Source organism: Astatotilapia calliptera, chromosome 1 (genome assembly GCF_900246225.1).
Source record: "Astatotilapia calliptera chromosome 1, fAstCal1.2, whole genome shotgun sequence".
In the NCBI taxonomy this organism is placed as follows: Eukaryota; Metazoa; Chordata; class Actinopteri; order Cichliformes; family Cichlidae; genus Astatotilapia; species Astatotilapia calliptera.
The window spans coordinates 16,351,460-16,372,887 of record NC_039302.1 but is presented as its reverse complement, the minus strand read 5'-3'; the positions used below and the strand labels follow the sequence as shown (position 1 = coordinate 16,372,887).

General features: G+C 39.1%; 2 protein-coding genes across 2 annotated transcripts; both read left to right on the top strand.

Annotated features, from left to right (window-relative positions):
• Window positions 1-1,603: 1,603 nt before the first annotated feature.
• Window positions 1,604-10,199, top strand: lin7c (lin-7 homolog C (C. elegans)). Its single transcript, XM_026166358.1, has 5 exons — window positions 1,604-1,810; window positions 2,656-2,774; window positions 3,660-3,731; window positions 3,881-4,090; window positions 5,294-10,199. The coding sequence occupies exons 1-5, from the start codon at window positions 1,774-1,776 to the stop codon at window positions 5,459-5,461; spliced, it is 606 nt and encodes a 201-aa protein (XP_026022143.1). The 5' UTR covers window positions 1,604-1,773; the 3' UTR covers window positions 5,462-10,199.
• A 4,984-nt stretch (window positions 10,200-15,183) lies between these two features.
• rplp2b (ribosomal protein, large P2 b) lies at window positions 15,184-19,469 on the top strand. Its single transcript, XM_026166350.1, has 5 exons — window positions 15,184-15,265; window positions 16,084-16,207; window positions 16,327-16,375; window positions 18,828-18,923; window positions 19,350-19,469. The coding sequence occupies exons 2-5, from the start codon at window positions 16,085-16,087 to the stop codon at window positions 19,424-19,426; spliced, it is 345 nt and encodes a 114-aa protein (XP_026022135.1). The 5' UTR covers window positions 15,184-15,265; window position 16,084; the 3' UTR covers window positions 19,427-19,469.
• Window positions 19,470-21,428: the final 1,959 nt, after the last annotated feature.

Here is a 21,428-nt window from a genome sequence, read left to right as displayed (position 1 = left end):
AGAATCAACTTTCTCCCTCAGGCAGCTAATAACTCATTGCAATGCATGCCTGCCAAGTCTGGATTCCATAGCTTAAGGTTTTAGTGGGAATACAATAAAATATGTTCAGCGTCTCATCTTCGTTACATGAAACATTTCTAGAACATACTGCAAAAAGATTAAAAACAACAACAAGAAAATGAATGTACAAAATTTCTTCAAAACACCAGCGATCCCTTATGAATGAACACAATCACCTCATTTTACCACGCCTCCATCAGCCTGAAGGTAAGTGCGAAGACAGCCAGATCTGAAGATGTTGAAGGAAGGATGGGCCAGCTTCTTCACTGCCCTGCTTGGACCCTTCACAGAAGGCTGATGATGATGCTGTGAGTTAATATCATAAATTTAAAAAAAAGATACAGAGGCTTCTGCAACACAAACAGTGGGAAGACGAACAATATCATAAATGATCTGGTCTTCCAGAAAAATCCACCTGAATGACACTATCCCGTCCTCAGCACATAGGACAATGAATCAGCCATTCAACATTTTAGATAAGATGATAAGGATGTGTTTTGTTTATCATGAGCATGAGCCTTAGGCTATTATTTTTTACAAAGATCAAAAAAGTAATCTGCCAATTCAACATTTAATAAAAGAGTGCATAAAGGGAGGCAGGGTGAAGCCCATGGTGTTTTTCGGTGTGACCATAAATCAGGCATATGAGTGAATCCTGCAGTATAATGTGGTATTACTTTGCTGTTGCTGAGGAAATAAAAACAAGAAGAAAAAATATTTTAGGAAAACAATGGGTCTACTGTGTTAAGAAAAGAACAAAAGCTGCTGCTCACCAAGTCTTTCCGTGTGTCTGCTTTATGCCACGCCCACATTTGTGATGTCACGTTAGGTATTTTTCATCACCTGTCAAAAGATTTGCGTTCATCGCCCACTGGGGTGTGGTCAGGAGTGAATCATGCTCGAAACTTTCAGGATACAGAGAAGCAGTGCAGCTGCAGTTTTCTGCATTTATGGAGGCTCAAAATGTGATGCAGCTCACCAGTAGGGGGTGGCAGAGAGAGCGCTCATATCAGACGTCAACAAAAAGCCAAATAAAGTTTCCTCTGGCTGGCCCTTGTTATGACAGTACATATTAATGTAATCGTCCTTTGAGCTATGTCTGTGGAGGCTGAGAGAAGCTGTTAAATGGAGAGTTCTCCGCCCCTCAGGTTGGTAAATGGTGATATGGAATCTAGGTTTGGATTCTAGCCAACGAGACCTTCAGTGGGCTATATGCATGGCACAAAAATATCCCTACTCTCATTGTCAGCATCAGCAGTAAACATAATAAAATCAAACCTCTGTGCTTAAAACTAAATATGGCATTACTAATATACAAAATTTGAAGCTGCTATCTAAGGTGTACGTTTGGACGAATTAAAGAAAGGACATTTGTACACTAAAGCGAGGTGGAATATTGGTAAAGCTATGTGTCTTATGTATGTATGATATATCATAGTTTTACACGAGTAGTCGTCTAGTAAAAGGATAGGGTAACAAATACACACGCAGTGACTTTAGAATGTGACTGAACATTCCGAGTTCACAGTTTTACGAGGTTTCCCTGAATGCATCACGACACTGGCAGCTAGCCTAGCCGGCTAACTTGGCTAATCTGATTTATCGTCTCAGTTAAGCGCACATAACGCCAGCCAGGATTACCAAATTTAGTTTTCAGTATTTTTCCTTTTAGCTAACTATCTCCCTAACGCCAAACATCCTCCTAGTTCAATAATGGCATCGCTTGGGGAGCCCGTGCGATTGGAAAGAGGTGAAGTTAATTAGCTAGCTAGCTTTAGCTTAAAAATATTTGTTGTGATATGCGGGCGACATAAACCTAGCCTAGCTAGCATTAGCTCATTAAAGCAAGCGGTTTATTTTTTTGTCTGTGTACTCTGTTTTATGGTGGGATAACGATAGACTAGACATCTTGCGGTTAATTCTTGTATGATTATGTATATATAGTCACCCAGCTAAAGCAGCCACAGCTATTACGGCTACATTTTTGTACTTAGTACATTAGCCACCTAGCTAATATTAATGACAACAGACAGTGATTAGTCAATCTGGCTGGTTTGTTCACTGTATCTTACCATAAAAGAAAGAATATTTTACAGTTACCCTGGTTGTATCATTATATTCATTTTTGTGACCTGTCTGTAAATAACAAGTTCTGGGTGTGTGTTGCTGAAATGTGCAGAGGAAGCCCAGATTTGTGTGATAGTTTAAACTTACGGGTTACACAAATACACACGTAAACCTTCACGATTAGAAATATTTAATAAAATTACAAATGCTTATGAATTCATTGCTATTAACGTAAGTTGTACATTCACAAAAACAAAATAAACAAAACAAAAACGTGATGCCTGGTGCCTTGAATTTACTTCATGTTACTCTGAGAGTTGCTTTATTATTGCATTATAGCGATTTGTACTAATTGTAGTATGTTCTGGTGACCGTGGGAGTCAAGCTTGTCCGGAGCATATCTATAATCAGAACAAATGTAGTGCAAGTAAATGTGCTCTGACACTGATGTGGGAAACTCTCACTGCCAATGCTAAAATCTACATTTGCAGGCCTCAGTAATGGTTATGTACATGTTCTTGTTGACAGATATCAACCGTGCTATTGAATTGCTTGATAAACTCCAGAGGACAGGGGAAGTGCCTCCCCAGAAGCTGCAGGCACTGCAGAGGGTCCTACAGAGTGAATTCTGTAATGCTGTCAGAGAAGTGAGTCTCTTTCGTCTTGTATCATTCACTTATCAAACACTTAATTAAGAGACATTAGTTCACAGTTTGGAGCTTAACCCTCTGCATCCCAATAGGATTCCCAATAGAATACTCCAGAATTAAGAAAAAGAGTGGAAGTCTGGTAAAAAAGTTAGTTTAAATTTAATGTCCAGCTATATATGACCATTTAAGATTTGTACATTTATGTTTTCAACATCTCTTTATCATTACTTCTTTGTCCTCCTCTTCTTCATCTGGCACATCCACCCCTCCTCTCTGCTCCCTAACCTCCAACTCATTCTCGTTTTCCTCACCTCACGCCTCATCCCCGCAACTGAAATTGAGACTCTAACATAATAAAACATGCATAAACATACTTATTCGTTCCCGATAATATAACTAACTAAATAACTAAAAGTGTACTGCCACTTTGGGACAGCTGATAGCCAGACGGCTATAAGAACAAAAGCTAGTGTATACCAGATAACATTAAGCTAGAGAGTCTGAACAATCACATTTCCCTTTGATAAACATTTTCACATCATATAAGTCCCCTTTTACAAAGTTTTGCAGCCTCCTCGAAATTGATGTGATCGAATGCTGTAAATAGTGGACTGACAACCGACACTGTTTACAGATGTACGTCAGCCATAGTGTGAAATAAAATGTAAAATATTGCAAAATACTTAAATTGCACAGCCATTTCTTTTTTCCCCCAGATTTATTCAAATTTTTAAAGTATACTGTGTCCAAAAGTGTTTGTGACAGTAGTAGAAATATGCTGGCTGCCCACAGCTTTTATGGGTTATAGAAGATTAACCCTTTGGTTTGGTTTGAATTCTTTGTGTTCGCCGGTTGAAATACTGTCCACTAATATCTCCTCAGGTCTATGAGCATGTGTATGAAACGGTGGACATCAACAGCAGCCCCGAGGTCAGGGCCAATGCCACAGCAAAGGTAGACAGTTGTCAGTTACTGTCTGAATACAAGATTTGGTCTTTTTGTAATCTTAATTTCAGACATTTAATTTCTTAAAATGGGTAATTTTGTGCTTTGACTGCAGTACATACAGACGAGATATCTAAACACCACTTTCCTATTTGTAGGCTACAGTGGCAGCTTTTGCAGCAAGTGAGGGACACTCACATCCACGAGTTGTGGAACTGCCCAAGACAGAAGAAGGGTTGGGTTTCAATATAATGGGCGGAAAGGAGCAAAACTCACCAATTTACATCTCACGGATCATCCCAGGAGGCATCGCTGACCGACATGGAGGCCTGAAAAGAGGGGACCAGCTTCTCTCAGTGAATGGAGTGGTGTGTGTGTAATTCACAGCATGGTTTACATTTTAGACTGAGCCTGAGCAAATTCTCTATTTCAGATTTTATTTTTTTTTTTAAACAGACAGATATTAGAAATAATACATTCTTCAAAAAAAACGAATGCACAGCTAGATTTTGTTTCAGGATTTAAAAAAAAAGGAACTGCAATCACCGTGCAAAAATCTGGGTCCCATCTACTTGTAAAATCGTTGTTTATTAACTTGTTACACCATAATTTATTAATGAGAACTTGTAAGGCAGGTCAACAACTCTCCCGCTCGTTAAACTCTTCTAGTAGTGCCTTAAAATTAAGCTTATTAAAGCCTAATAAACAGGGGAGTGCTATAAGAAGATATCAGCTTGTAGCTTGGAGTTGTTGGCAACAGTTTGTCCATCATAGGGACTGACAGGATTCAATCAGTGGAATTTGGATCAACAAAGAAAACCAAAAAAATCAATAAAATCCCCTTTGCTCACCTGTGCTTTTTTATTTTCAGACTATCATCATCATGTTGGTTCATTGTTAGCCATAGAGTCTGACAATGATGGCCATTTACCAGCTAAACCTTCTTCAGTAATCCATATTACCAGTGAGCTGTCAGAAAAAAACCTCAGAAACCCTGTGGAGTCTTTGGTGTCTTCTTGCCGCAATGGAAAAGCATTTCCTTATGTCAGTGACAGGAAGCTGTCAATTGTGTACGTTTAGAAATAATACTAATAATAATAATAATAATGATGGTAGTAATAGTACATTGATGTAAATAATGAAGGTGTCAGGTTCCTCTTGTAAAGCTCTGGAAATCTTAATGTGTTCAACATGTTTATTATGGCTTAAAGATGGACACAGTGAGTACTGATGGAACACTGAATGTAAACGTGCCATGCTATTGTCTGGAAGTGTAAATCTCAAAGTTCAGCCAATAGCAATCATCCAGTTGACTTTGTTTATTGCTCAGCTTGTTCCCTCATTAAAATTTCCAAATTGCAGGCTGTTTTATGTGAACAGCTGCTAGAGCTTATGTTGGAACTACATTCACTCCAGTACATATAAAACTCTTGTTTACTCCAAAAGTGGCCACATACCTCGTTGCTCTTGTGTTTAATAATTGGACCCAGTAGGTTAATCTGTAGAGATCATGGACTTTTATCTGTTCCTGGTGAAATCGTAAACTCAATTTCTGTTTCTTTTGCCTTCAGAGTGTGGAAGGAGAGCACCATGAGAAAGCTGTGGAACTCCTCAAAGCAGCTCAGGGCACAGTGAAGCTGGTAGTAAGGTACACCCCCAAAGTCCTAGAGGAAATGGAGTCACGCTTTGAGAAAATGAGGTCGGCGAAGCGCCGGCAACAGAACAACTTTCCCAAGTAGGATTTTCCCATGTTGATGCCCAGCTCCCGTGTCTCTCCTTCTTTAGCCTTCTGGCCATCTGTTCTGATCCCTTTCTCATCTCCCCGCCCCTGAAAAAAGAACAAAAAAAGAACACGCTCATGTTTAGTTTTAGCTCATACATACTGTATATTGCGCTTCTGCCCTTTTCTTTAGCATTTTGATATTCAGCATCGTGTATTGTACTAGACACTACAACTCTAGACGAACACTAGGAAGATCACGATTGTCAGTGTGTGTCACACCATGTGCATTATTTTTGAATTGACAATTTGAATGCAACTTCTGAGACAAACTATACAACTGCTTTGACTGAAAAGGTAGTGTTTTTCAGTGATTTATCAGAGCCACTACCAAGTGCCTCAGGGCAAACACATTTATCTTATGTACTGTTTTTTCGTTTCTCTTCTTTCTTTAGCCGTTTAAATTTCTGGAAATTAAACTATTGTGGCAGGAATTAATTCATGCTTTTCACCTGTTTTCTCAGAGACCGTAGCTTTAGAGGTGCTGACGACAGTCTAAATTAGTTAAAAAGTGATAAGTTGTTAGATTGGTATTATGGCTACCCTACAAAAAGTAGCAAAAGTGCTGGATTATGTTTGAGCGTTCTCTAGGCTTACCCTGCAAGACTTTAACATCATGCCACGCTATAAAAAGCTCCAGTAAGTGATGTAATGGGGTCTCAGCAACTTGTGAACTAAATAGCTGACACCACAAAGACTCGCACATTTATCAAAAAAAAATAAACCCTCGAAACTCTGGAGTCAGTATGACATGAGATGAAAGTCAGTTATTTTGTTTTGACATAAATGAGGAATGTACTGTGTCACATTTTTACTCTGCCAGTGACAGAACTTGATAAGAAGTCAGTTATCCAGTGACCATCAGAATAAGATAAAATTAGGCATTTGTAAAATTCAGCTAGTCAGATGCCTACAGTCTCTGTAAGGCCCTGGTCATGCAAGCCTAGAAACCAAGCTGTGACCCCCTGGCAACCACCGATCATTAGGGAAAAATGTATATTATCCAGCCGATTGGAGATTGTTTGCTGGAGATTGCTGGCTATCTGTGAAATCGACTGCTACAGCCTCAGTCACAAAGGCTCAGAGGCTTGTTAGCAAATCCCTGGAAACCTCTGGTTGCCAGGGAAAATAAGTGTGCTCCCCAACCGGCTGGCAAGTAGTTGCTGCCAGCGACTACGTGAAATGATTAACAAAGAGGTTTGGTTGCTAGCTTATTGCTGTGGTTACTTACAGTTTGCATGGATAATACCAACTTAGCTCCAAATACTCGCCAACTGTTCACTGAGTGAAATTTCAAAAACTGTGACACAAACCAGAAGCTGATCCATTTGCGCCTTTTAAAACATGTTGACAGCAATAGTAAGACACAACTTTTACTTTGAAGTTGAAAGTTCTCCAAACTTGCACTCCCTCAAGTTTCACTATCGCTCAGCGAGTAATTGGCAAGTGTCTGAGATTTTTGGTGCAGCGCCCTCTTCGGAGCTCATTTCCCCCTGCTTGCAAGCAATCACCAACTAGTCAAGGAATACACGTTTTCCCCCTAGCAACCAGAGGACACCAAGGGGTTGCCAACCAGCCTCTAAGCCCGTGTGACCAAAACTTCAGTCACATTAATGCAGCATGTGAGTTTTGATCACTTGTTCAATGAATGAAATGTTAGTACACATACTGTATATAACCTCTACAGTGTTTGGTGTATTATGCTGTAAATGTGCTGCAGTGACATATATCTATTTGTAATCTTTCATCAGTTTTTTTTATTACATTTTGTAACTTAACATCTAGCAAGGGAGTCGTAAATCAAACATTCGCTTAACCTGACGTTTTTTTATTCACATATCGCATTCATGTTAAAGAACAAAAGACGATACAGGTGCTTGGGTAAGATCTATCGACAGCTACTTTTAAAAAAACCATTTTTTGATGCTTGTAAAATGTTAATAAAATGTTAGTAAAGCCCATATTTCAATAATTTACAGCAATAATTTCAAACTTGGTCTTGCCTGCATGTTATTACCAATTCATTTTCCATTCATCTTTGCGCAAATAAGTTTTTTTCTTTTTTCTTTTTTAGGTGGGTTGGGCACAAATGTACTCATATATAATATACAAAATGCATATCATAAAAATGAGAAACACTTTATTACCAAATACTGCCAAACAATCAAGTTTGTTCTGATGTGAATTGTTAAGCAGGCAAATCACAAAACAGTCTTAATTGTCTACTGTATATTTTAATGTGTAGGCTGCCACAGTTACACTTATTCATGTTCCACATTTTATAGTTATGAAGTGGCTGCATGTTTAGCTACTGTGTTGATAGTCATCATAGGGAAATCTTCATTCAGCATCTCAGTCAAACAAGTCCACAAGTCTTGGTTTTCTCTTAAAAATAAAATGTATTGTTTAAATTAAAAAAATCAACTCACTAGATGTCTAATCATCCACCTTTTTTGGCAAAATGTCTACAGGACAGATTTAACTTCAAAGATTTATTCCTAGAGGTTTTTTGTTTGCAGGGTAGTTCTAATAATATGTGTACAGAATTATGGAAACCAGGCTTTTGCTGACTAAGCCATACTATTGTCCAGTCTCAGGATCAACACCTGGCATTATTGAGACAGGAAGGTAGTAACGTAACGGTAGTGATTCCTATCGGTGTAGATTAACCATCCGATGCCAAACTGTTCTTCAGAAGCGAACCGTTTTATCGAGAGGGAGTCTTATGAGCATGCCGCTGATTGGCGTGTGCGGGCACGATAGATGTGTGCTGTCTGGTTCTTGTGACCATGTCATCTGAAATGAGGTCACTTTGAGTTTCCGTTTGCCTGGTTAGCTGCTCCACAGCTGTTTGTATTTCCATCTGTTTCTTTTATTACTTTATCCACCGTCTCCTGGCGTACTCTGATGTTCCCCAAGTTACTAACAAATCATAAATGGGATGTTCAGAGGTCCATCGGTACTGTTTTTGGGAGGATAAAATCTAAAATCCGGCTTCTGAGCTTTTGGTAATCGATCCTTTAAGTTTTAAAAGACTCGTAAAAAGATTACTGTAGATTAAATCCGTTGAAATGAATCACTGGTTAAAAAGCAGTACCTTTTATTAGTTGAAAGTGGCGTGCTAGTGTTGATGATTTGAATGTCTCTGCACGTTTCCCTCACATCAACTTGCTCAGCTGTTGCTTTGATTAGCAGGTTTTTGTAAGTCAGTGAAAGGGGTCATCGACTCTCATCTGATCGTATGGTACTTAAATAATGCTTTAAATATCACAAGAAATGACGACACATGACGAGTACAGGTAAAATTTGGTGGGTGAATCCCCTGTAATCCATTTATCTTTATGAAGACAGCTGAGTTGAAGGTCAAAGTCTCAAGTAAAACGCGCTGCAAATATGGAATGCACATCAATTATCTATGCAAGGTCTTTAAAAAAAAACCTTTATTGGTGCAAAATAGTTGTCATTTTCCTCCAGAATGTTATTAAACTTACAACAATAAGGCTGTGTAGACGAATGTCTAATGAAATATGACATTCAGCAGGATTTTGAGAAGAGTTGCATGTAATTGGATGATCCTATGAGATGTTTACAAATTTTGGGAGGTTTTTTGTTTGTTTTTTTGATGTAACATACTGATTACCATGAAGGAGTCAAAGAAGGCAATTGGCAAAACTTTGGGAGATGGCTCTCTATTAAACATTCATAAGCAGTAGTTAACAGGCTATAATGTAGTTGTAAACTAAAAGTTGTCATCAATGTGATGTATTCTCAAATTGTGACAGGCAATAGAATAAAAATATTTAAAAACATTAGAAATGTTCTTACGTGTCCTTACAACTACAGTATAGTGTGGTTTTGTTGGTTACTTGTACACTGCTGTACACACTAAAATGCTAAATAGTGGGATTTAAATAAGCGTTCCTGAATAGTTTCACGTAACAGTTTATTTAAACTACATTGATTATGCTTTTGTTTGGAGGCAGAACATTTAGCACAGCAGTCGGGGTGTACATAAAAGACTTAATATGATGTATAGTTTGTCCCTTGATTGTGTTTTAACTAACATTAGCTAGCTAGATTCACTTCTCACGCACATACAAACATGTATAGTAAATCAGGAAAAAAATGTAATGAGACTTGGTATTGATATTGCACACTCTCCACTGAATGTCACTGACTATAGTCTGATTTTAGTTACAAACCTTTGGTGAGGTAAACCTTCAACTTTCTACCCGTTTTCATTGTGTATTGGTCAATAGAGTATTTTTTTATAATGGTTTTCTTTTTTTGATATTTTTCTCAATTTTTATAAGTGATTTTCCTAAAAAAAAATCAGATACCAGGAATGATTGGTACTTCCATTTTGACTGTGTACCAGGGCCATATCAGCGCAGCGTCTCTGAAAAGCGGGGCAGATGTGGGACAGATTAACTGTCACAGATCAGCTCCTCTTTTCTGAGCTCTGCACTGATCTCTCCTTTCTTTCTAGGACCGAGACCAAACTTAAAATGTTGATACTGTTTTAGTCGTTGCTTATTTATGATTGCCTGTAGATAGTGTTGTGTTATTTTATGTTCTCTAGTCTGTTTATCTAATTTACTGTGTTACATTGATGTGGAATGTAAAATGTTGTGATGTAGAACATAATAGTTGGACAGGAGGCTCAATAAACCGTGCTTAAGTTTATGACTTTTAAACGTGTTTTTCCACTATCTGTTACACGTTACATTCATTTTTAGAAAGAAAGACACATCTCTGTCACTCTTGTGGTACAAGGTAGGTGTCAAAAAGGTAAATCTATAAAGAAAAGAGTAGTATGGCAGCAGCGCAGCATGAAAAAGGTGGGTCATGTGATCAGAAATGGTAACATGGACCCTTCAGGGAATTCACAAGGCAAATTTGAAAGTGCTGTTGAGGGTGCTGGAGCCAGTTGCTAGTCTATTGCAGGCCTAGCAGAGAGAGAAAGACAGCCATTCACACTCCCATTTAAACTTTGGGCCAATTTAGTCATCAGTTAACCTAACATGCATGTCTTTGGAGCTGGAAGGCACAAAGAGAATGTGCAAGCTCCACGTAGAAATCTGTTCATCTCATCTGCAAATGATTTCTGCAATGCGGATACTTTCTAAGAGCAAAGACACAGGGAATAAGGAAAACTCTGGAAGATGAACTGATGGTTCCTGCTGTCAGAAGAGGTGCAGTCTCAGCAGGTTTTAGCTGCTTGTGTTCTGCTAACCCTGCATGCAAAATAGTACAAAAATAATGAAGCAAAAATAACATCTTCTTTCCGTTGCTCTCTTCAGGGGTCCGCCTCCATCTCACCCTATCAAACATCCTCCAGTCCACTGTGTGTCCTTCTTCACTGCATCCATGAACAATCCTCCTTTCCTGGTAGCTCCATCTTAAACATCCTCTGTCATTTCTTATCCTTTCCATTATGGTCACTCCCGTCTTTTTAACTCTGCCACCTCCAGCTTACCCTGCTGTTTTATTGTCAGTGCCACCATCTCCAAACCAAACCATACATCACAGCAGGTCTCATCTTATAAACTTTCACTTTTTCTGCTGTCCTTCTCTCACACTCACCCCTTTTCTACACCCTGCCTGCACTCTCCTCTTCACATCTCTTGTGCGATTAAAATCAATTTAATTAAATTTTATTTATATAGCACCAAATCCCAACAACAGTTGCCTTGAGGCGCTGTAAAGTAAAGATTCTACAATGATAGCTAGAGAGAAAACCACAGTAATCATAACCCCCCTATGAGCAGGCACTTTGGTGACAGTGGGAAGGAAAAACTCCCTTTTAACAATAAGAAACCTCCGGCAGAACCAGGCTAACATAAGGACGGCCATCTACAGTCTCCAGTGGAGGGTGAGGGGAGGAAGACAGGACAAAAAACACACTGTGGAAAAGAGGCCCTGTCCGTTGCTTCGGATGGCCCCTAGGTTTTCAAACTCAACTGAACTAATGCAGTTACACTGGTCTCATTAAGCATTTTTAGTTGATAAAACTAAGTATTTGAGGTATTTTTAATTTGGAAATTAAACCTCGTCTGCTTACTTGTTCACTAGATGGAAAAATGTCCATTGCATAAGCAAAAAAACTGTAAATAGAAAAGCACTGGCCTTTCTATCAGCTAAAAAGAAGAGACACTAATCAACCAGCATGAGTCAGTGTGGAGAACTGAACTATCAGTGGAGGAAGCAGCTGTGATTTCCCAGCTCAACAAAACAAATATAGGCCTGGTGATCTTTATGGACCCTGGCAATATTTATGTTTTTTTTATTGCATAGTTGTTGTTATTTCTCTCTTTTCTTTCACTCCAGGATGTTTCATTATTTTTTGAAACATGTAGCACTACTTGTTATGGCATAGAGGAAATGGTCAAATATTTGCTTTCACATACTTCCAGATCATCACCAAAACTAAAAGGTAAGGAAACGTGGTCGGAGCATTATGGAAATACCCAAATGGATGTGAAAGTAGAACATAAAAATAAAATCACAACCATGACAATCATGAGTAAGTTCAGAATTCCATTTAAAACTGTATTAATCATTAGATGCATATAGAAAAATCAAGTAGCATAGAAACTGGAAATTCGTTGTCTGAATAAACGGCTTTCGTGTGAATGTGATTCATAAGCCTTTTTCACAGCAGCTATTTTGACTTCTCTAATATAACCAACTATGGCTCTATGCCACAAACATATAGACAGGTTGAAATTAATTTCTGACGTCACACAATCACACAAAGAGAGACACGGCCATCAGGGGTAGAGCGAAATGCATAGGATAACAGAGGGGAACAAAGTAAAGGAACGAATGACATGACTGCGTGAAGGTCAGCAGTTCTTTTGTGTCCATCGTTTTCCTTTATATTCGAAACATATTCAATATGAGTCATCTCTGTGGGCTGATTGCTCCAGAGGGCGGAGGAGCTGACACTCATTGATATCCAGAGATATTTTCTGTTGGCTCCTTCCACAAAAAAGGAAAGATAAAGTACAAATCCATAAAACAAGTATTTCCTAAGGTTTTTTCAATGCAAAGATAAATTGTTAACATTCACAAATATCAAGGCTAATAATACACTATACAGACAAAGGTATTGGGCCACACTTCTTAATCTTTGAAATTTTAAAAGTAAACATTAAAAGGTTCTATTGGGGCTTGTAGTAAAAAGCACCTAAGCCACCAACACTCTGCAGACTCAGAAACTGCAGCGCTCCAAACCTCTGGCATTAACATCAACATGAAGACTGTGCACAGGTAGCTTTGAGGTACAAATCGCCATGAATGATGAAATCCAGAAATAAATGCTTACTCACTAAATGTTATACATCCAAGATCGTTTAAGACAACAGTCTGCCTATCTGACAAGTATCCCTCTCAGGTAACTCCTGCAAGTTTGCTGCTCTTGTCAGTATTAAGTAGTCTTTGCACCCCATCCAGACTGTATATGTCTGAGAGGAAGGAGGTCTGTAACAAGAGCTCGGGCCTGTTCTCCTGGAACCAAGCAGCGCACGTGACAGCGATTCATTAGAGCTGGTTGTTCACACTACAGCTTGAGAGCACAGCACAGCTGCTGCCTTCTCATGGCATTGACGCCATCCGTCGCAGGCTCTCATGTGTGGATGGTTCACTTCGTCTCTTCTGGCAACTGAAATCAATCACACCCAGGACCAAACGCAGCAGCAGCGGGGACAGAAGAAGAGGCAGGAAGCCAAACCGGACCAGGAGCCAAGTGAGCAGTAGCAGCAGACAAGGAGGAAGAAGCTGATTCATGTTCATATACAGTGTAACACACACTGAAATGGTTAGAGGAGAGCTGCTGCAGAGTCACGAAAGCACAAAGCTTCATGTGCAAAAAGATGCAGATGATTTATAGATATTATCTGATTATTATCTTATCTTATACATGAGTATTGACCCAAATAATGAGGTGGGGATGGACTTCTGCAAACAGCACCAGAAGAAGGCTGATAAAAGTCTCCTGGATGAGATACAAATATGGATTCCCAGTAACCTTTGTGGATCATTTAAGATTTTATTTACTTTTCCTGTTTAACTGGACAGAGTGCAAATTAAAAAACAAGCGAACTATAATTTAATGTTGCACTATGCTGAAATAAATCTCAGAGGTTCGTTCCCACCCATCTTGAAAAATCACAAGATTAAAATAATACATCTACATAAATGTCTTTACTGCTTTTCTTCTTGTTTAGTTCCTCACTATCTAACAGGGTTATGATTAGGCTTTACAAATGTCTCTAATACTGTATTATTAGTTAATTAGCAATTGATTACTATTATGCATTATATTAGGCACTATGTTAACAAAAAACAGCTGTGTTTTGCGACATTGATTTGTCCATATTGTAACCCTGGCTCACTGGAAGTTAGTTCCAAAGAAACTCGGCCCACAACTTGTAAACTTTTACATTTATTCACAGTTGGTCAAGTTTCATATATAATAATTTATAATCAAAGAAAAATGTCCACAGGATGTCCACTCTAGGCCTCCAAGTGTCCACAGCCAAACCACTCACATACTCAGTACAGGAGCCTCTCAAGGTTGCGGCTGGAGCCCTTCTCTTTACTCTACATACTCTGTATGCATATGACTGCACACCGCGTTGTAACACAAAACCCAACACTGAGTCCACAGACAATGCCATGGCGGGGCTGATCAGTGGAGGAGATGACTCTGCCTGCAGAGGTTCAGAAGATGACAGGCTGATGTGCTAAAAACAAGTTGGTTCTAAATACCAACAGGACCAGAGAGCTGATAATTGATTTCAGGAGAAGTCAGAATGGCCACTTACCACTGAACATACAGTGCTGTTCTCAGGAAACAGTCTGTGTTATGCTTATTTAATGAGGCGGTGCGTGTTGTGTGTCCATGTGAGGTCCCTGAAACCGGAGACTCTCTAGACGCCCTTATGTATACAGTGCTGTGAAAAAGTATTTGCCCTCTTCCTGATTTCTGTCTTTTTTTCATATTTGTTCACAACACATATATGGAAAAGGGTTGGAGAGAGTGTCAAGTTTCAGGGGCCTCACACAGACACACAACACACACTGCCTCGTCACAAAAAGTACAACATAGACTGTTTCCTGAGAACTCCTGAGAAATTAATTTTCAAGGAAGTGTAGTGTCACTTTTTTTTTTTACACAGCGACATTAAAGTAACCTTGATTATTGTAAAAGTGACATTTCATCCAGCGCTTCATATCAATAAAGCATGTAGTTACAAGCTCCAAATCTTTTATACAGGATATGAGTACATCAGAGGGACAGCTTAGTTTGAACGGTTTGAAAGCAAAGTTAGAGAGACAAAGGATGTTGAATATGGAGATGCCAGTTAGGAGCAAAAGAGTAAGACCACAAAACTGATTCATAGAGTGAGAGATGGAGGACATGGAGAGGATTGGTATACCAGAGGAGGATGCAAGACATAAAGTGAAATTAAGGCAGATATTCAATCCACGGTGAATCCAAGATCAAATCCAATCCAAGAAGAAGAAGAAGAAGAAGAAGAAGAAGAATGTATTTTTTGTGTAATATTTCGCGTTAGGTAAAGTTTTTACACCGAGGTTGCAAACACACTCCTGAGCAGCAGGCCTCGCCTCGGTTCCTGCTTACTTTTAATGCTTTTACGAAGAAGAAAGGCTACTTTGCTTTTTTCCGGTGACGTAACTTCCTTTCTGTCCCTGCTAACCTCAGAGTGAACACGCGCTCTCCTATCTAGCTCAAGTAAGTTTGGTTTTAAAACGTAAATAACGTATTAAACACTGAGAAAATAACTGAGCCACCCAGATAAGCATGTACACTTTCAGCCCAGGCTTTTAAGAATATTAAAGAGCGTTTAGCCAACATTAATTCCTTTCTTTGGCTCCCGGAGCTTACGCTAGGTTGGCTAATGGTAGCGGAGAGCCGCATGGGTGTTAAAATTATGCCGTGTTTTCCCACATTGTCGCATTTTTGAGGATTTATAGAGGTAGAGAAAACAGTATTTTAGTAGAAGCATATTCAATATTCGAAAATATGTAGTTTTTAGATGAGTGGACGATGGGTATCGGCTGTAAAGTAAAGCAGCGAACTTCTGTTTTACTGAAAATCGCCGTAATAACTCAGAAATGCGTTGGGATCACAGTCCTGTAGCTGTCTAAACCCAGGAAAAAACGGACCCCTAAAGGGGTCGACCCTACGTCTTTTGATGTTTTTTGTTTGTTTGGGGTTTTTTTGTTAAATGATGCACTAACAAGGACAGCATTTAATATTCCCCTGCTGTGGTGAAGCCATATATTTCTTATAAACTGTAACATTTTCACATAAAAATCAGAGATTGAGCTTTTGAGGCTTACCATAACTTTCTCCAGGCTTTGATTTTTATATAAAAATTTAGCATATGCTGATAATGAAGAAAAATTAACATGTTGTATGAGTTGTTGTGTTTCCACTTTTGTTAATGCAAAAACAGATTGTCTGAACTTTAGACATAACTCATTTTCCTGTGTCCATAAAAACATCCCACATGGTTACTAATGTTTCCAGTAAACTTGGTGTTTCAGGATGCGTTACGTTGCTGCTTACCTGCTGGCTGCCCTCGGTGGCAATGAAAACCCTGATGCCAAGGACATCAAGAAGATCCTGGAGAGCGTTGGCATTGAAACCGATGACACACGCCTCGACAAGGTACACAGCCACCTGCTCCTGTTTGTGTTTTATTACTGTTGTGGCTTCAGTTTTTCCCGGCAGCTGGTTCCTACCTTTAGGTTATGTTTATAATTGCGTCTATCTTTCTCTCTCAACAGGTTATCAGTGAGCTGAAGGGCAAGAACGTGAATGACGTTATTACCACAGGTGAGTTTCCCACAGTTTCATTTATGTGTGTGTGAGACCATGATTAATTTTGGTTTACAATTTTGTTTGGCTGAAATGTTGTTAGGTCTGAAAGTTTAGAATTAAATGGCTTCAGGCAGTATTTTAATACTGACATGGACTCCCTGCAGGGGTCTGAACTAGTTTATGATGTTGGATACTGTGACTAGTGATAAACTCATTTGACGCACAGGGAAAACAGATTTAAGGGTAAAAAAAAAAAAGAGTTATTAAAAATATGAGTGAACTAAGCTCTCAATGCTGGATTCCTCCGTAATGGAGGATGGCACACTGTGTATGGACCACAGTTATACTGGAGAATTTGTTCATTGAAAATGGTTCATAAGGGTATTGTGTATAGACAAATTACTTATTGTATGCACAAATTATACTTCTTAATTAATTTTTATTAGTCATCTTACACACTCAGTGCAATAGGAGTAAAAAACAGAAACCCAGTAGCAAGTTTAAAAGACTAAAAAAAGAACTCATTACTAAACTACTACTAAAAAAGATACAGCGAAGAACAACAGAATGAAATATAAACGTCATAATGTAGAGTACTGCAGATGGGCAGAAAAGTGGCACAGTGTTAAAGGGTTAATATCAGTGCTACTGGTGCATGCAGCAAGTGATACTTGTAATGCAAAAACAATCCTAAAATACAGTTGGGATTAGAGCTGGGCGATATGAGATTTTTTCATATCACGATATGTTTTTTTCATTTCAGGCGATAACGATATCTATCACGATATAAGCCAAATAACTATATTTGTAAGATTTAAATGTGCCGTTGCTCACAAGTAAAATGTGAAATGATCAGCAGCTTGTTTTTAAATATTTATTTCCCATAATAAGTTCAACAGGGTAGATGTACTTAAGGAACATGAGACTTTTTCAGATAAATAAAGGCAAATATTGCAAACTACACAAAAGGCAGCCGCTAAAGCGTTTAAGTTTCAAAATAGAACAAACGAAACAGACTAAATTGTCAATTCCACTTAGAAACAAAATATTAATTCTAAAAATAAATCTTAGTTTGTTTTACAGAAGAACAGACAAAACTGACTAACTTTTGTCAATATCAAATAAACTGAGAACTAAAAGGAAATTCTCAATCTCTCCTTGTTGTATAGCTTAGCTTTTCAAACAGTTTTAACAGTTACTTTAGTCTGACAAAAGCCGAATGACGAATTAGCGCTTCCAGTCAGAGACTGAGGCTACGTCCACACGTACACGGGTATTTTTGAAAACGGAGATTTTCCGTTTTCGTTTTAAAAAATAATCCCGTCCACACATAAAGGCAGAAATGAAGGAAAACGCTGCTATGAACATGCCAAAGCAGCAGGTGGCGCTAGATTCCTAACCGTGCAGAAATGTTGGCCAATCAGAAGTCTAGAAGCCTCGGTGGGAAAAAGTAAACAAAGCTGGGGCATAGAAGCAGAACCGAGTCGTATGTGTGGAGGGACAGTAACTGTGTGTATATGTAAGCATTTAAACACTGCAGAGAGTAGAATTAACAGTAACAGTATTGTAGAAATTCATTTCACCGAAACAATAACGTGGCGCACAGTGTGACGCATGCACCAGTTTATTGTATTTCCAGACTTGCTTTCGGCACAATTTACAGTGCACGCTACTCTGTTTTTTGTCAGACTTGAAATAGCCGAAATACCTTCACACTACGGAACTTCTATGGCTCTTCCGTTCAACAATCTCTCCGGCATTGGAACCATCATCTGTTTTCTCTTCGGTCACGCTCGGTTGATTTTTCTAGTCGGCACACTCATTTCCTCCATTACGCGCTGGCTCCATTACCCGCTGGCTGCTTCCCAAACAAACACACGTGCGGCTTGGCACTTGTGCTGTATGTAACAAGTCACGCGACGTGACGCTGCGGCTGTGATTGGTTCGGCTCTGCGCTACTGAATTTGGATCGGCTGACCTTTTTTTTTTTTTTTTTTAAGAGGACAAGAGCGGCGAGGTCTATCGCGATAGCTTAATTTCTCTATCGAGTAAAAGTTATATCGCGATACATATCGTTATCGTTCTATCGCCCAGCTCTAGTTGGGATGGTGTGAGTGCAAGTTGCAAAACATCAATATTTGATTTTCTTATTTGGGTCTTCGTGATAGCTGATCTTGCACCCTATTTGTGGGCTGAAATAAAATATTTCCTGAGTGTGTCATGGTGCATTTGCTGTGATAATGAGTTTTCTTGCCATAGTTTCTATAAACCCGCAGGGCATGATATCTCACTGGACAAAGTGAATCGATTTGAATATAAGATAAGAAAAAAGTTGTATTTAATCAGATGTGTAAAGTCAGACCACATGTAATGATAACGGACCGTTTCTGACCTCTGTCTTGTTTCTGACTGCTGAGTGTCGATGTTATCACTTGTGCTTCATGTCTGCCAACTCGTGTCTCCTCAGGTTACGGTAAGCTGGCCAGCATGCCAGCAGGTGGTGCCGTAGCCGTTGCCAGCTCTGCAGCTGCTGGCTCGGGCGGAGCCGCAGCTCCTGCTGCAGGTGAGCATTGCAGCTTAGCACCTTGTTTGGCACCATCAATCATATTTGCCACTTTGTGATTTTGCCTTCACCTTGTATGCTTGTACGACTACATGGAGCCAAATAATGATCTGTTGACATGAAAGATGCATCTACACAAGTTAATCTACACAAAATCCGCACTATACTGGGTAAATACAGTGCAGGCATTTAAATTTATTCTACGGTTTTAAGTTGAATGGTTTTAGAAAAGAGGCTTTTTTTGTTTTTATATTAATACAGCAGCGTGTAAGAAACGCTCAACAAAAACTGGGAAATTCCAAAATAAAAATCAGTTGCATTTAAATATATTTTAAAACAACCGTTATATTAGGCAACCACGTGAGCAGGTTGCTGTGTCATGGTGATGACAGCAGGACGTGATGTCAAGTGCTTTTTGTTTTTCAGCTGAGGAGAAGAAAGAGGAGAAGAAGGAAGAGTCTGAGGAGTCCGATGACGACATGGGATTCGGCCTTTTCGATTAAACTCCTTGAACTGATCAATAAAGTTTTTACAAAATCCCTCTTATGCAGCGTTTCTCTTTACTTTAAAACTTGTGTGTGGGGGGGTTGTGTAATTTGACCTGATCGGGCCTATTCTTTGTTCGGGTATGTGATCTTATTCAGTTTAATGGAGAAAAAAAAACTGAAAAGGCTCTGGCTGATGAGATTGAGCCCAGTGTTCAGTAGATGGCGCTGTGGAGCCTTTGAGCGCTAAAGCAGACGACACCAAATCCTTCATTTTTGGGCTTTTGTTCAGCGGTTTGAATTATCCACGAGCTTAGACGCAGATATCCACACTTGACACCTGTGAGGCTAACACTTAAATTATTAACAGCTAGGGACAAAGTGTCACGTGACGGCGAACTGCTGCCGGCACGGCTGAAGCTGCACGTAGTCCTCTGTGCGTCAGCAGCAGTGAGCCTCAGAGGGGGAAAAGCAAAGTTGCAAAAAAAGAAGTATTAGTTTTGAGGAAAAGAAAGGATGCTGCTGCTTCAATTGCATAGCGTAAAGGTAAATAAGACAGTTGTGTAAACGATAAACGCTTCGCCGATTGAGTGTCGGCAGCCTGTCGCTATGACAACTTTACACATTAGTAAATATCTATTCGCATACATCTTAATGTTTTATAAAATACATATTTAACAAGTAAGAAGACTGTTTTGCAGTGCTTGATGTGAGTAAAACGTAAAACTACATGTATGTAAAATTCGAACGTTGGTCTAGAAATGATACTTTTATGGTTAATTCATTAGATTTTAGCAGGGAACAAACGGTTTTACAAAACAGCTCAGGTGTAATAAGCAATAATAAAATTAAAACAAACACTCTCCTGAAAGCATATATTATCAGCGTGTAAAGGTCAACACCCAGAATGTAAATTATTCACCACAGTATAAACCGCGCAGGCGTCCAGTATCAAGAGCGATTTTCTCTCATTATATGGGACCAAACATCACATGTTGTTTTTATTGACTGGGAGTTCTACTGAATGCCTCTTCCAAGTATCTAGGGTGACAAGGTGTCCTGCTTCACGTGGAGCTTAACAGCATTTTTATACCTTGAACCCTTGTCCCACATATTAGGACATTGCTCTATATTTGGCTCTTGTTTAAAAGAGACAGATAGCTCCCTAGAAAGATTTGGCTCAAATATGGATTCGTTCCTACTGAAAACTAAAGATCAAATGCTGAAATATTTGCTTCCTTGTAAAAAGCTTTAACATTTTAATTTAAAAACAATTGCAGCACATTTGTTCTTTTTTATGATCTGTGCCAAAATTTTAACCGAAACACCTTGTCCGTGTTTACTTTTCAAGTTAGATACATTAAAAAAAAATTCAAACAACCTCCAAACTTTAGAAATGGGTTCCAAGCAAACATACACTCAGTGGACAATTTGTTGGGTGCACCTGTTCAACAGCTTGATAATGTAAATACCTAAAATCAGCCAATCACACCGCAGCGGCTCAGTGCAAGTAGGTTTTTAAGGATGGTCACAATGACTTGCTAGTTCAAACCAGTTCAAACCAAGCTATCATCACAATGGGGGAAGAAAGATGATTCAAGTGACTCTGAACGTGGTTGCTGGTGTCAGATAGGCTGGTCTGAGTGTTTCAGAAACTGCTGATCTATTGGGATTTTCCCACACAAACATTTCTAGGGTTTACGGAGTATGAAAAAGAGAAATTATGCAGTTTCTCTGGATGAAAAGCCTTGTTGATGTCAGAGGAGAATTGCCAGACTTGCTTCAAACTCTGGAAAACAACAGTTACCGAAATAACCACTCATTACAACAAAGGTGTGCAGAAGAGCATAACACTGGATACACAAAACCTGAAGCAGTTACACAGCGGACGACCACACTGTGTGCTACTCTTGTCTGCAAAGAATGGGAAACGGAGGCTACAATTCACACAAACTCACCAAAATTGTACAACAAAAGACTGGATAAATGTTGATCTCATGAGTCTAAATTTCTGCTCCCA